At 36.9% G+C, this 13,852-nt stretch overlaps 1 protein-coding gene across 10 annotated transcripts in view; it reads left to right on the forward strand.

The window, feature by feature from the left end:
* St18 (ST18 C2H2C-type zinc finger transcription factor) overlaps window positions 1–13,852 on the forward strand; it is a 396,007-nt gene that overhangs the window by 271,541 nt on the left and 110,614 nt on the right. For 6 of the 10 annotated variants that reach the window (XM_031366775.1, XM_031366773.1, XM_031366780.1 and 3 more), the window contains one exon: window positions 630–707. The exons of the other annotated variants lie outside the window; for them this stretch is intronic. Coding sequence is in view for 2 of the 6 variants with exons in the window: in XM_031366780.1 (XP_031222640.1) it covers window positions 679–707 (29 nt within the window). In the remaining 4 variants the exon portion in view is untranslated. The remainder of the gene's footprint in view (window positions 1–629; window positions 708–13,852) is intronic. 10 annotated transcript variants of the gene reach the window in all.

Below are 13,852 nucleotides of genomic sequence, written 5' to 3' on the forward strand. Positions count from 1 at the left end.
ATGTGTGTGTATGTGTGTGTGTCTGTATATGTATGTGTGTGTGCATGTGTGTGTCTGTATATGTATGTATGTATGTGTGTGTGTATACCCTAGGAACTACTGTTAGTGTTGGATGACTCCTTTTTAAAAAGAAATTTAAAGAGGTTGATTTGTGCTGAGAAAATGAAACTTTTTTTTTTACAAACTTTTACTTCAACTACCTAGTTAATAAGTGAGGCTTAAAATTGTTCAGTCAAAAGATTTTAGCAATTCTCTAAGCAGTGTAGGGTCTTTATTACAGCCAGGAATCCACTAAGAGAGAGAACCACCATTTACTAGAGAAAGGGCAGCTGCTATACATCATCACATCAGAGAATCGTGGATTTGAATCCTGGGTCTTCAGTGTGTGCTCTTTTCATTTTTAAACCTCAGTCTCTTGGTCTGTCTAATGGGGATCAGTACAGTAGTAGAAAATAAATGTGATGTGAAAACTAAACAGGATGAAGTGTGTTGTGCCCCTGGTGGATCTTGCCTACAGTTTTGAGTTTGTGCTTGAGGCTCACAAAGCAAATAGATGCCACACTAAGCCATATCACAGTTAATGTTTTGCATTCCCACAGTATAGAACCTTGTTCTCTCTTCACTTTCAGAGGCCCCAGTCCTGTGAGATTCTTTGAAGGACTGTGTCAATTCCATTTTATGTGGCTGGGTGCTCATACCAATCTAAGGTAATGTGTTTAGACTGCTAAGCCAAGTTGACTTTTTGTACAGTTGTTTAGTAACTTTCAAAAGAGAATATTAGAATTCTAAATTGTATTTCAACATAAACTTCTGGTAAGAAATATTTACTGACATTTAAATGCATAATGAAACATCTTGAATTTAAATAATTATAGCTAAATTTCCTAATACTAAAGATAATAGTTTAATCTTATTCTTCATTTTTATCAATAAATTTAATTTCTTGTACCATTGGGATTTGTTTAGTTTTATGCCTATACGATTTCTTTTCATTTAACGCTTAAATTAAGTATACATTTTCTTTCTTCATGCTATAATTATTGAAAAGTACTTTATTTTACTTTATATCTATATAATGATTACTTGAGCATCACTTATTGTCAAGTATTTTATAATAACAGATAAAATACCATACTAGTAACTTGTAAGAGATGCTAGATTATATTACAATATTTGAATATTGTTTTGTCAAATGTTGCAACAAATCAATGAGTTTTTCAGAAAAAGTAGAGTTTCCATTTTGGGGAGAATGTTGTTGCTAAGGAATTTTTTCTAATTCCAAATATCCTGTACCTATGGGAGAATTTTCTGATTTCATATATCCTGTGTCTATGAGAGAATATTGTTGATTCACAAAAAATACTTTTAAAAGTAATGTCTTAAAAAATTTTAGTTACTATTTATACTTTACATATAACTAAATATAATAATAGAGTAGCTCTTCAAACTGGAACATTTTAGTTTATTTGATTGATAATGTATAAATACAGAGTTGCTAGAGATAATGCACATGTTTGCTAAAACCTCTCCTACTTTGCTGATGAGAAATATGTTCATTGATGCTAATCTAATGAGGGTCTGCAGTTGGCAATTCTATGAAGAATATGCACACTACAATTTGATAAACATAAAATATGTATTTTGTATCATATTTTCTAGACATTCTTAAAAATCTAAGCTTAGAGAGTTTAAATTCCTAAGTTATAAGGTTTTCCTCATGTAGAAAGCGTGGCTAAATGCTGGTTTAGAAACCTACTTTTTTTACTGTGTCACATACATGCTCAGTATCTATGTGAGTGAATTAATGCCTGGCCTGAGCAAAACTTAGCTTCCATTGCTTACACTATGATGGAGAGCCAGACAAAAAATAAAATGGTTAATTGCTTAAAAGGAATAAACAGCATTTTTCTTCCTCGACTATAAATTAAAGAGAATATGAAAACAGCAAAAGAAAAATTGTGCTTTTGAAAAGCTGTTTTGTAAGCGACCATCAGTTGGAAAGACACACTGCTTATTTCTGTGGTAGATTTGCCATGAATTAGGATGAAAGTATTTACCTATTTTACATTTTCCTCCTCCAAATATCAAACAGTTGTAGAGAATTAGTCTTAATATTTCTATTCTGAGGGGTGAAAAAGAGGTGAGGATGGAGTTTGCCCCAAAGACAATCAAATCAGGAAGAGATTGACGATGAGACAGTTCCAGAAAGGGGACAGGAATTTGAGCATACAACCTGCAACACACAGAGCCCTTGGTGCTTTTGTGTGGGTGAAAGATACCAGTGTCTCCCAAAAGGGTTAAGGAAATGCATTCTGTTGCATCTGCTTACTAAATCCCTTCCTTTAGCAGAAATTCAAATTTTGTAAAGATTATTCGTTTTATTGATGCATATAATTATAATCACAAGCCATCTGCTGATTTGGCAGGCATGGTTAAAATTCTCTAACTCTCATAACCTTTCAAGTACAGTGCCCTTGGGACTCTATTTCACTTTTATATTTTGGAAAACATGTAGGGACAAATAAGGGCGGTCATCTGCAGAATGTCAGACCTGGGGAAATGCAAGAATGGGGATTGAATTGCTGTGGTGGCTCTTATCAGTGATGGGGAAGTTATTCCCACCCCACCCCCTTTTTTTCTGACTTCATGAAAGATGATCCTAGTTTCTATGATGAATTTTGGAATTTTTTCTCAGGGATTAAAGCTCTGTCATTACCCTCCCAAAAGGCAGGTTTCAAGCCTAACCCAAAAGAATATGCCAACAATCCTTCCAGACATTTCTTATGTTGACCTTAACAGATAAATTCAGTATATTTCACCTAGTCTTTCTAAACTATGGAGTTTTTGCTTTTATTTTTCTCTAAATATTCAGTTTAATAACCTTCAGCCTAAGATTTTGGATTATAAAATGGCTTACACATTTTGATGGCAGTCGTTGTTGAAAGACCACATTTCCAAGTATTTTGACTATGTTGTTTTGGTATGAAATTGTTCACTGGTCAGATTTCCCACAGCAGGAATCTTATGTCACCCCTTTCTGCAACTATAAACATTTGAAGCTTGGGGAGCGTCCATGCCTTAATCCTTTACTTCTATGGGAATTTTTTTTATATAATCTGACTTTATCAGCTTTAATACCCCAATAGTCTGACTCTGTATACAGTCAGATCTGAGCAGAGTGTGAGCCAGCTTTAGCGAACTTGGAGAAGCCACTGGAGTCCAGGACTTGGCTTCATCAAATAGCAGGAGCATGCACATACATAGCCAATATGTTTTTCAGCCTCTCTTTCTCTCTCACCACACCCCATGAAATCATCCAGAGAGTGATTTTCTAGAATTTTGGGACTAAGGAAGAGAATTTCTAATGCTAACATTACGAAGATCAAGCTTTTCATGGTTATAGTGAGGTGGTCAACATGACTATATTTAACAAGAATAACCGTCCCCATCCACCAGATGCTTGCTTGCTTTAAGACAACTTTTGTTTTAAGTTCTTTAATGGATGGTTTTAGTTATTATTCAGAATAATCATGTCTGTTTTTACAGAGAAAACAAGGGAGACTGAATCATGAAAGTGTTTCTCATGTAACTAGAGCGATGAAAACTTGAACCCACGCTCTTAACCGTTCCCTGTGTAGCATGGTCTCTGAGACAGTTTCAGAACAAAGTCAGTGTCATCAGTGTAATTGTCAGATGATTCTGGGTCCCAGATACATCTGGGTTCAATTATAGTTAAATATCATTAAGACATTGAATGAATCTGATGGAATGACCTGACACATTGTTTTTTTTTTTCTTATCATCAACATCTGTCATTTTAAAGGTAACCTTTGAAGTCCCTTTGGCCTCACAAATTTTGTAACCTGTAACTTTTCATAATTAAAATATGAATTTGAAAAATAATTTAAAGACAACATAAGTACTCATGATACCTTTCAGATAGATATTTTCCATGCCAATTAACCCTGATAGCAGAAATAGCCTGTCTAAGAACCACATGAACTCTAGGTCCAACATAAATAGTAGATTAAGACTTAAGCATTTGGTTTCACACTGAAAAGTCTCAGCTCTGTGAGTAAAAACACTCAGAAGCATCTGATAATTGATTTACAACTCTGTATATTTTGTTAGTAATAATATCACACTGACATAAATCTAACTACCCAGCAGAGTATCTTATATCTATAAATGGTCACCGCTACCATACATGTCACCAGCCAGTAGCACAAAGTCAGTTCTTCTCCTCTACCTGGACATCAGAAACTGCACTGCTGAAGGGCCATGCAGTGTCATGATTCCATGCATAGCTCCAAGGGCAAAGGCTGGCTGAGGCCAGGCATCATGACCCTGGGACGAGACATACAACTGAGTGTGTGCTCGGCTTTCATGGATTTTCTATTGGCTGTCATTAAACTTCACTTTAAAGAAAGTTCCACAGCTCTAGATAAATACTTGAAACCCTGTATATACTACAGGCTACGGCATGCTTAGACTCACCAGTCTTTGCTTTTATACTAATCTCAATTATCTGGTAACTGTTAAAATAAGGATATACTTTCCTTAAATTATTACAGAATTAACCTGAAGGTACTTTTTCATGTTTTACCAATGCCATGTGAAAATTATAAGAATAAAAAGGCATAACCAAAATTCTTTAGATGATAAGCTATCTTTAAAACTATTTGATCTTCTTACTGACTGGCAGAGAAACTCAGAACATTACTAAGTATGGCTGAAGTGTTTAAGAGAAGAAATAATTTCAGAATGAGTTGCTCCAATTTCAGTATTGTAAATCTTCTTAGATCAAGTACACCAGAGTTAAAATATATTATTTCAGCTGGATAAGCTTTTAAGCAATTTGTTTGAATGATTTACTATAATGCTCAGAGAGGGCTGTGATAATGTAAATATCAAGGTAAAAGGTTGCTTGGATTTTATATATAACTGGTTGGCTATGAAATATTTGTGTGCTGGGTTTCTAAAGTGTAGAGAATGATCAGAAGCCTGGATCCATGGCTCTGAGCACACATGAGTCATCGTAGGACAAAGTAATACAAACAGAATCAGTACTCACATCAAAGTAGGCTTATTAAAGCAGGTTGTAACCAGGTGCAGTTCCACTCAAACTCTAGGCCTTAAAACAAGCAACCTAGTAGCTGGGTAGCCTTCACAAGATGAAGCTGCAGCCTAAACAGCAGATGGCTCTACGCAGAGGCCATGTTCTTGCTTCGAGGTGGCATCATGGAAGATCTTATAGAGAAAGCACTTAAGCAACATTGAATCTATACACTGAACAGATTCACTGAGAGTCTGCTGTGTTTCACTAACTTGTTAAGCAGTGGGGATAGTAGATGAAGATTCACAGTGAGTAGAATATAATAGGACTTATGTGGAAGACAACAAGCCCAGGACTGGAGAACTAGAAAAGATTCATAAGTGAGTACTAAGGTATAGGTCAATGTATACTACACACCTAGTATCTGGAACCTAGGGAGTTGGTCCCAAGTAGAAATGACAGCTTGAAACAACCATGTAAATAATTAATCAAGACAGGATATTCAGAAGGAAGAGTATTCAGATAAATCAATGATGGTCTCTTTGAGGAGTATTGAATTTTAGACAACTGGTGCTGATGGTGAGTTGGTGAATGTCAAGAGTGAGATCCAGGATGGAGAAGGGACCTTTGAATGTGGTTCTTAAGGAAAACAGTAACAATGAGAAAAGACCAGACTGAATCTTGAGGACCATCTATGAATAGAAAGATGGAGGAAGGGGACTTACCAAGGGAAGAACTTAAAGAAGGCCACAGAAAAATTGGGATATTAGGAGGAAAGATAGAGACATCTTTTTGTCAGCTGGACAATCATGTTGATTGCTCAGAAAATGACTGAAAACCTGGTGACAGCAACCAAAGCAACATCAGTTGAAGCCAGATATCCATGTCTAGGAAAAGTTGGGTAAGAAAAAGAAAGTTTCATGGTATTTCAGTAGGTTTGACTCTGAGGAGCCGAGACAGCAATATAGACAGGAGAAATGAGTGTATGTGGAGATGCAGCAGAATGATAAGAATTTGAAAAGATAGATACATGGAGGGGGCAGGGCACAAATGCAAGGAAGTATCCTGGAGAACCCACTCTTACACAGAAGAAAGATGCCTCTTCCTCTACATCCAGCCAGAAAGCACAGATTTGGGAAGGCGTGTAATGAGTACAAGGGTGAGTAGCACCATTCAGTCCAGACCAATGCAAAGCTGCCTGCATGTTCTTGTTGATCTAGTATGAAATACAAGTCTTCAACTGCAAGTCTCTTCAGCATGCCAGATTTAATAGCTTTCTACACTTATAGCATGAGATTAAAATTAAGGCATCTACAGACAGATTCCTTAATCTTATAAGACAGACAAAGAGACCTAGAAGAACTTGTGAATGTCCTCTGGAAAGTAAGCTATCATAAAAGATGGAGTTAGTTAGGTGGGTTAAAGGAATTGTATGGTGTTCCTTCAGCTGCAGCCATTTGCAGGAAATTTGACAAGACTGGACTCTCTCCAGAGTTGACATCTGTGGAGGGAAGTGACCAGAGAGGACCTAGATCCTAGCAGGCGCAGACTTGTGACTCTTCTTCAAAACATTTAACCTCATATTTTTGTTTGGTGCTTTGCTAGTTTTCTCGTCATGGTTAACATCCCCTCTAGCCTATCTCTTTGTGCCCTGTTCATGTGCGGTCTACAAGCTGGCTTCCTTGCTCCATACCTCTGTTTAAATCAGTTTAACAACTTCTTGTCATGCCTTTGAAGAATGCAAACTTTTAAAATGGTCTGTATGGCTTTAAACAGATAAAGATATGGGATCTAATTCATATACTATGCATTTTACTCATTCATAGTGAATTAAGTAGCCTTTAGTTTGTGCTAAGTTGCACATCCATCATCAATGATCATTTTAGAACTTTTTTATTTTTCCCAAAAGCCTTTGTCCTTACTTAGCATCCTTCCAAATCTTTTCTTCCAGTTCTACAAAGCCAGGAATTTACTCCATGTCTGTCTCTTTCTGAACATTTCATGTAACTGAAACCACACTATTTCTGGGTTCTATGTCTGACTTCTTTCATTCACCAATCTTACCAATATTTTCAAGGCTTTTGTCTTGATTTCAGCATATATTAGTATTTACTTACTTTTATTGGTAAATAAAAGTGGTTCCAGTGATTAAATATAATACTTCACTATTTCATTCATTAATTGATAGCATCTTGTATTGTGTCTACACGTTGGCTATTGTGGATTATGCTGCTAAGTATACTCCAGTATAATTTGTGTGAATATGTTGCTTTATTCTCATGTATGTAGCTCATAGTTATATTGTGTAATTGGAGGTAACTCTGTGCTTGCCTATTTGAGGTAATACTAGGTGTACTTGGACCATTTTACATTCTTAATAGCAATGTACAAACTTTTGCACATGCTTTCCAGCACTTCTTCCTTTCTCTTTGAATTTTTTTTTTAACCCACATGGGTGTAAAGTGACATCTCTTTTTTGTTTTCAAGTTGTATTTTCTCTGTGGCTAATGATGCTGAGGGTCACTTTGTATGCTATTGTGTCACATGTAAATTATTTGGGGGAAAATATTTGTACAGTTCTTTTCTCCACTTAAAAAATTTAGATGCATTTTCAAACATTTTTTGATTATAACTATTACATCTTAATTGTATGTCATGACATTTCTAAGCACACACTCTTCCTTGATTATTCATTACTCTTTCTTGCCATTCTTTGACCAATTTTAATTGGGCTAATTTTGTTATTGGGTTGTAATCATTTACAATATAGATACATGAACTGCAGATCTTTATATATTGACACATGGATCTCACTCTGTCATCTCTCTCTGACTGATTCTCCCTCTCTGTCTCTCCCTGTGTCTCTGTCTCTGTCTCTCTCTCTGTCTATTTCTCTCTCTCTCTCTCTCTGTCTATTTCTCTCTCTCTCTCTCTCTCTCTCTTTCCCTCTCTCCTTCTCTCTCTCTCTCCCTCTCTCTCTCTCTCCCCCCAACCCCCAGTGAATGAACGCGACAGTACAGAGAGTGCTTGTTCATGTGTATGTACACCTATGGGTCCAGATGAAAACTTGGGTGCCATTCCTCAGGTACCTTCGATCTTACCCTTGAAATATGGTCTCTTGCAGACCTGGTGCTCAACATGTGGGCTAGCATAGATATTTTGCCTGCTTCAACTTCACCAGCATTGGGATAACAAACACTCTGCCATACCCTGTTTGTTTGTTTGTTTGTTTGGTTTTAAAAATGGATTTTAGAGTTTGATTTCAGGACCATGTGCTTGAAAAACAAACATTTTACTGACTGAGACATCTCCCCATCATTGACACACGTGGCTCTTTACTCTCTCCAAACAACAAAGCTTGATTTGATTCCTTGATTTAAACAGTTCCTACCCTCTAACTGACATTATTTTTCTATAGCGCTTATTACTTACTTTAATCTGGGCTATGTGTTAATTTACCCTGGCTTTGGATATTACCCCTCAGTGGAAACATTGTTTCAGTGCTGTTCATTTCTGTGTCTCTGTCATCCATCTCATAATGTTAAAGACTGTCAGAGTGGAGAGCCTGGATCTTGGAGCTAGAGGCTAGTCCCAGAAGTTCTGAGATACTGACTGATTAGTCAAATTTGTAGGCTTTCTGAGCTAGAGTTTCACTTTAGTGGTGAAAATAATGACTAATTTCTGAGTTATATCACTGTGTTTGTAGAGTAAATATGCACAATGTATTTATATCAAGTTCTAAGACAAAATAACAACAATCACCAAATATTTTGAAATGTGTCTTAATGTATTCCCCAGCTATGTTCATATCCATTTTCTGTTTAGATTGTGAGTTTGTAAAGTAAGAAATTTCATTCTCACTTCTCTGCAATGCATAATAATATACTTTGATCACATTCATGAACTCTTACTTTCTATATTCTTTCTCCTTTTCTTTTCTCTTTGGTGTCTCCACACTGTCTCCTGTTCTCTTGAAGAATATCTCCAAAGATATAAAGCCTCTTATCAGCACTGTGGCAACCTGGAACACACACCTGTGGACTCTACTCAGGAACTGTCCTCTATGGTCCTGCAGTCCACGGTGTCTATAGAGTGTCATGGTTTTGTGTGCTGTACAGCTCATGTAGGATTTACCAGTCTAGAACAAGTTCCTGTTATTATCCCACACGAAACGTGAAATATTTAAGAACATTTCAGAGACCACATAGTACATAAGCCAGAATCAGATCTAATGTCAGGCTGCTGGTGTAAGCAAAAACCATCCTCATTCTAACTCTTGTGACCCAAGCTAGGGTTCATAGTATCCAGTCACTGTGAAACAACCCCCAGCTCACTTTCCAAATCTTCTCCAGCATTCTGGTTTTGTGACTCCTACTACAGTTCTAATGTGCTATTCACTACTGGTATCCTTATGTCCCATCTAAGCTATAACTATTTTCATTGAACCATAAAAATTCACCTTCTCTGAGTGAACCCATCCTGGGTCTGGAATTTGATAAAAGACATGTAGGTGATAGATTTCAACTGCTTCTTAGCTAGAAAAATTCAGAATGAAGATGATAACACCAGGGAAGTTTTCTATAAGAACTCTTACAGTATAGTAAGTTCATTCACCATAGACTGAACAGTGTCAATTCCTGAAGAATTTGGCCCAGTGTCTGAGTTATCATTCATGTATAAGACTGGAAGCCACCATTATCTCATTTGGAATCAGTATTCTGAAGTAAATCTATTTGTATGCTTAGGTAAAAATAGTTGTCGTTTTCTACCATCCTTTTATTTTACACCTTGTTTTTCTAGAAGTACCCAGTTTAGTTTTCTGAAGCCTTCAAACATGTAGTCCCTATTCCAGTTTAATATGATTGGCCTAACAGTGACAGTCCTTAAAGCCTACTGCTTTTACCCCCGGGCCCCCAAGCTATAGTTTTGTGTAATGGAAAGTATAGTAATGCTATGCATACTTTTTATATTTTTGTTCTCATCGGTGTGTGTGGGAGAGTGATGCATATGTAGGCATGCGTGGAGGGAAACCCTCATCCTTGCGTGCACATACTTAGTCCAGACTCTCCTTTGTTTTTCTTTTTCTTTTTCTTTTTTTTGGTTTGTTTTGAGACAATGTCTTTTACTGGACCTATTTTGGCTAGTATGACCAAAAAACAAGCCTCCAAGATCTGCCTGTCTCTGCCTATACAAGTATAAGACGGCAGGCACATGTGACTGAACTCACCTTTCACATAAGTGCTGGGGACTTAAACTCAGGTCCTATATGTTCATGGCAGGTATTTAATCTATCAAGTCATTAACTAGGCTTTGCTTTTGTTTATTTGTAAAGCTGATACCAGTTTATCAATAAGTTATGCATGATATTCTTCCCCACCCAGGTATAGTGGCTCATTATGTATTATCCCAACACTCAAGAGTTCAAGACAAAAAATTGTTATAAGTTTGAGCCCAGTATAGACTGCATAGTTTGTTCTGGGGCAGCCTGGGATAAACAGTGAGTTGCCTCAAAAACAGAATAAACAAAAACTAAAATGATTCTCTTTCCTTTCTAGGTATAGTATCAACAGACAGGATAATCAAGTTTAACTATGAGAATATTCATGATGTTATCTAGTCTGAATGTACACTTTTATGCTCACCAGTTTTGATGCATGCTCTGGGAGTTTATTCATCTGTAAATATTTAGTTTATCCTAAAATACATACCACAGACGTAGTGACCTTATCCTGGAGTCCCCTTATCTTATTAATTTGATAGCTTGGTCCTCATTCAAATGACATCAATCTGGCTGATCACCTGCTCCTGGAAAGTAGGTGGAGTTGCTCATCCTTGCTCATAGGAACTTCCAGTCTAAAAAGACTAGGTGGGGCTAGGAGAAGGTGGGTGAGGTTTATCACAGGGACACAGAGCTATGAGTAGGGTGGGGGAAAGGAAGTGTTGGGGAGATGTAAGGAAACCTCTCCAGCTAAGTGCAGTTAGATGTTATTTTTATGAGCATTCTTGCCAACTTAGGAAACTAACCAGATAGATTAGGTATTTAAGAGCAGGGCTTCCCTAGTTTGGAGGCATTTGACTTCTGTATACTTGTTTGTGAACTTTCATGTGATAGAAAACCCAAGAAGAATTAAAGACATCGAGTCAGACAACTGAATATTGGTTATGTTGGAGATTGTATAGAAGGGGCAATGGCCAAAGGTCTAATATCTCTGTTAGAGTAGATGAATACCTGATAAATATTTGGAGTGGTATAGATATGTTAATTAGGTTGATTCAATAATTAAACTTTATACTCATAATGTATATAATTCTCATTTATCCATACATCATAAAATAAACAATTTTAAAGATATGGAAAAGGTCAGATTCCATCAGGATGTACCAGCACTAACCATGCTGATTTGGCAAAAGTCCATTGGTTGATGATGCAACTTGGTCAATGATAGAACCAGCATGAACTGAACTTGGGTGGCCTCTGAGCCATTGCATTAAGCAGCAAACCTGGAGGTTCAAATGACCACATTTGTATAGTCAGATTTATTATAACTTAAAATTTATATAAGGAGGGGTGTCAGTTAGGATTTCTTTCCATTCTTGGCCCATGGCATTGTTTATTGTCTTTAAATTTTGTAGAACTATGAAGAAACATTACATAAATTATATTTTAAGGTCAGGGTTTTGATAGGTCTAAGGAATTTTTTTCTTGTACCTCCTTTTCAGAAAAAGATAACATGGCCAAAATCTACCCATTTGTGTTTTCTCTCAAATTTTACATTTGTACTTCTGGAACCAAGTTATTATTATTATTTTTTAATAAAACCAATCAGGTTGTTCTTCTAAGCCACCAATAAGTGAATCTAATACCTGCATCTCAAAGACCTTTATTTGATTGTCTCTTTGATTTGTATGACAGGATAATTTTCCCTAGCAGAATAGCAGCAGAGCCTATACACATGCTATTTACAGAGCACTTGAGTTTGACTGGCTTCTCTTCTACAGGAAAATAGGTGCTGAAAGATTTTGGTATAGGACCCAAGGAGCTGAAGGGTATGCAACCCCTTAATGTTTGAACAACAATATGAACTAACTAGTACCCTCAGAGCTCCCAGGGACTAAACCACCAACCAAAGAGTACACATGGGGGGACTCATGGCTCCAGCTGCATATGTGGCAGAGGATGGCCTAGTAGGTCATCAATGAGAGGAGAGGCCCTTGGCCTTGTGAAGGTTCTATGCCCTAGTGTAGGGGAATGCCAGGGCCAGTAAGTAAGAGAGGGTGGGTTGGTGAGCAGGGGAAGGGGGAGGGAATAGGGTTTTTTATTGTTGTTTTCATTTTTGTTTTTTCTTTTTTTCGGAGGGGAAACTGGGAAAGGAGATATCATATGACATGTAAGTACACTTATTCTTAGCCAAAAGGCCGAGAAGCGATATATGACAAGTAAAAATATCTAATAAAAAGAATAAGTCAGTAGCTTACCTAGATAATGCAATTCTGTACCCAGAACATTAGTTACACAGATATTCCTTGAGTGAATTCCTTATTCGTGATGCTATTGTCCTCATAGTTATATGAGACTGAGATCCTCTATTCCTTCTGTGGGATGACAGTGCCCAAACCAGGAGAGATACGGATACCTTTAAGATCTTCATCATGTGTTTACTGAACCTGCATGCATGGAGCCCTATTCTCTGAGCTTACTGAAGTGCTGATCTGTAAGTTCACATCCAGGGAAATCTTCCTTGTCCTTGAGAGATCAGTGCTAAAGTTTCTGCTTTGGCTTTAGTGATGGTCTACTGTTTTGAGAGCAACTCTCCATTTCCTTAATATGATATACCAGGATGATATTTTCCCTCTAATGTATCTTATTACTCTTCTCTTTCTAACAGTGTTGCAGAATGCTATAGTCAGGGCTCTGACACTGTGCTACCTACATGAAGAGACATCAAATATGTTTTTTTTTTAATTAAAAACAGGTTTTATCATCCTGTGTCCTTCAAAACAGTGGTAATCAATACAAAACATTTCTCATGTGAGTGTGTATCAGAAATATAGTGTGCCATTTAAAAGAACTTACTAGACTGCTAATGCTGAATGTTTCAAGGAATTTGTATCATTGCTTGACACTTTAATTTGTCTTTATTTTATAATTTGTAATTCATTTCTTCACATATTTTATTTGCTTTTTGAAAATTTAAGTATTGTGTGATATCTTCTATTTGTAATTTGTGTGCTTATATTTGATAATCATACCTGTAATGAAGCACATAATTACTGTGACTTTCTTGATCTGAATGGCTTCATCTGAAGGCAAGAGCAAGTTCAATAATTTATAAAGTGTTTTTCATGATGTGCTTCAGTGTTGGGACAGAACATTCAGTTTTTATCATGATGTATTAGTGCTAGAGCAAACAAATGTCTCTGAAATAAAGAGGACATGTTTGTCTGTTCCATGTGGGCATTTGTTAGTTTTTGAGTTTGGGGACTTTTTGGTATCTTTAATAATGAATAGGCAGTGGTTCACAAAGTACAGTCTTCAATGATCAACACTATCAGCATCCAAAGATTCTCAGGTCAGGTCCCCCTCTGCAACTGGGGCCTTTGGGCTGAATCAAGCCTCTGCATAACTCTGATGCAGGCTAAGGATTAAGAACTACTTACTGGGAGCTGGAGAGATGGCTCAGCGGTTAAGAGCACTGACTGCTCTTCTGAAGGTGCTGAGTGCAAATCCCAGCAACCACATGGTGGCCCACAACCATTTGTAACAAGATCTGATGCCCTCTCCTGGAGTGTCTGAAG

The sequence above is a fragment of the Mastomys coucha genome, unplaced genomic scaffold (assembly GCF_008632895.1).
Source record: "Mastomys coucha isolate ucsf_1 unplaced genomic scaffold, UCSF_Mcou_1 pScaffold14, whole genome shotgun sequence".
NCBI lineage: Eukaryota > Metazoa > Chordata > Mammalia > Rodentia > Muridae > Mastomys > Mastomys coucha.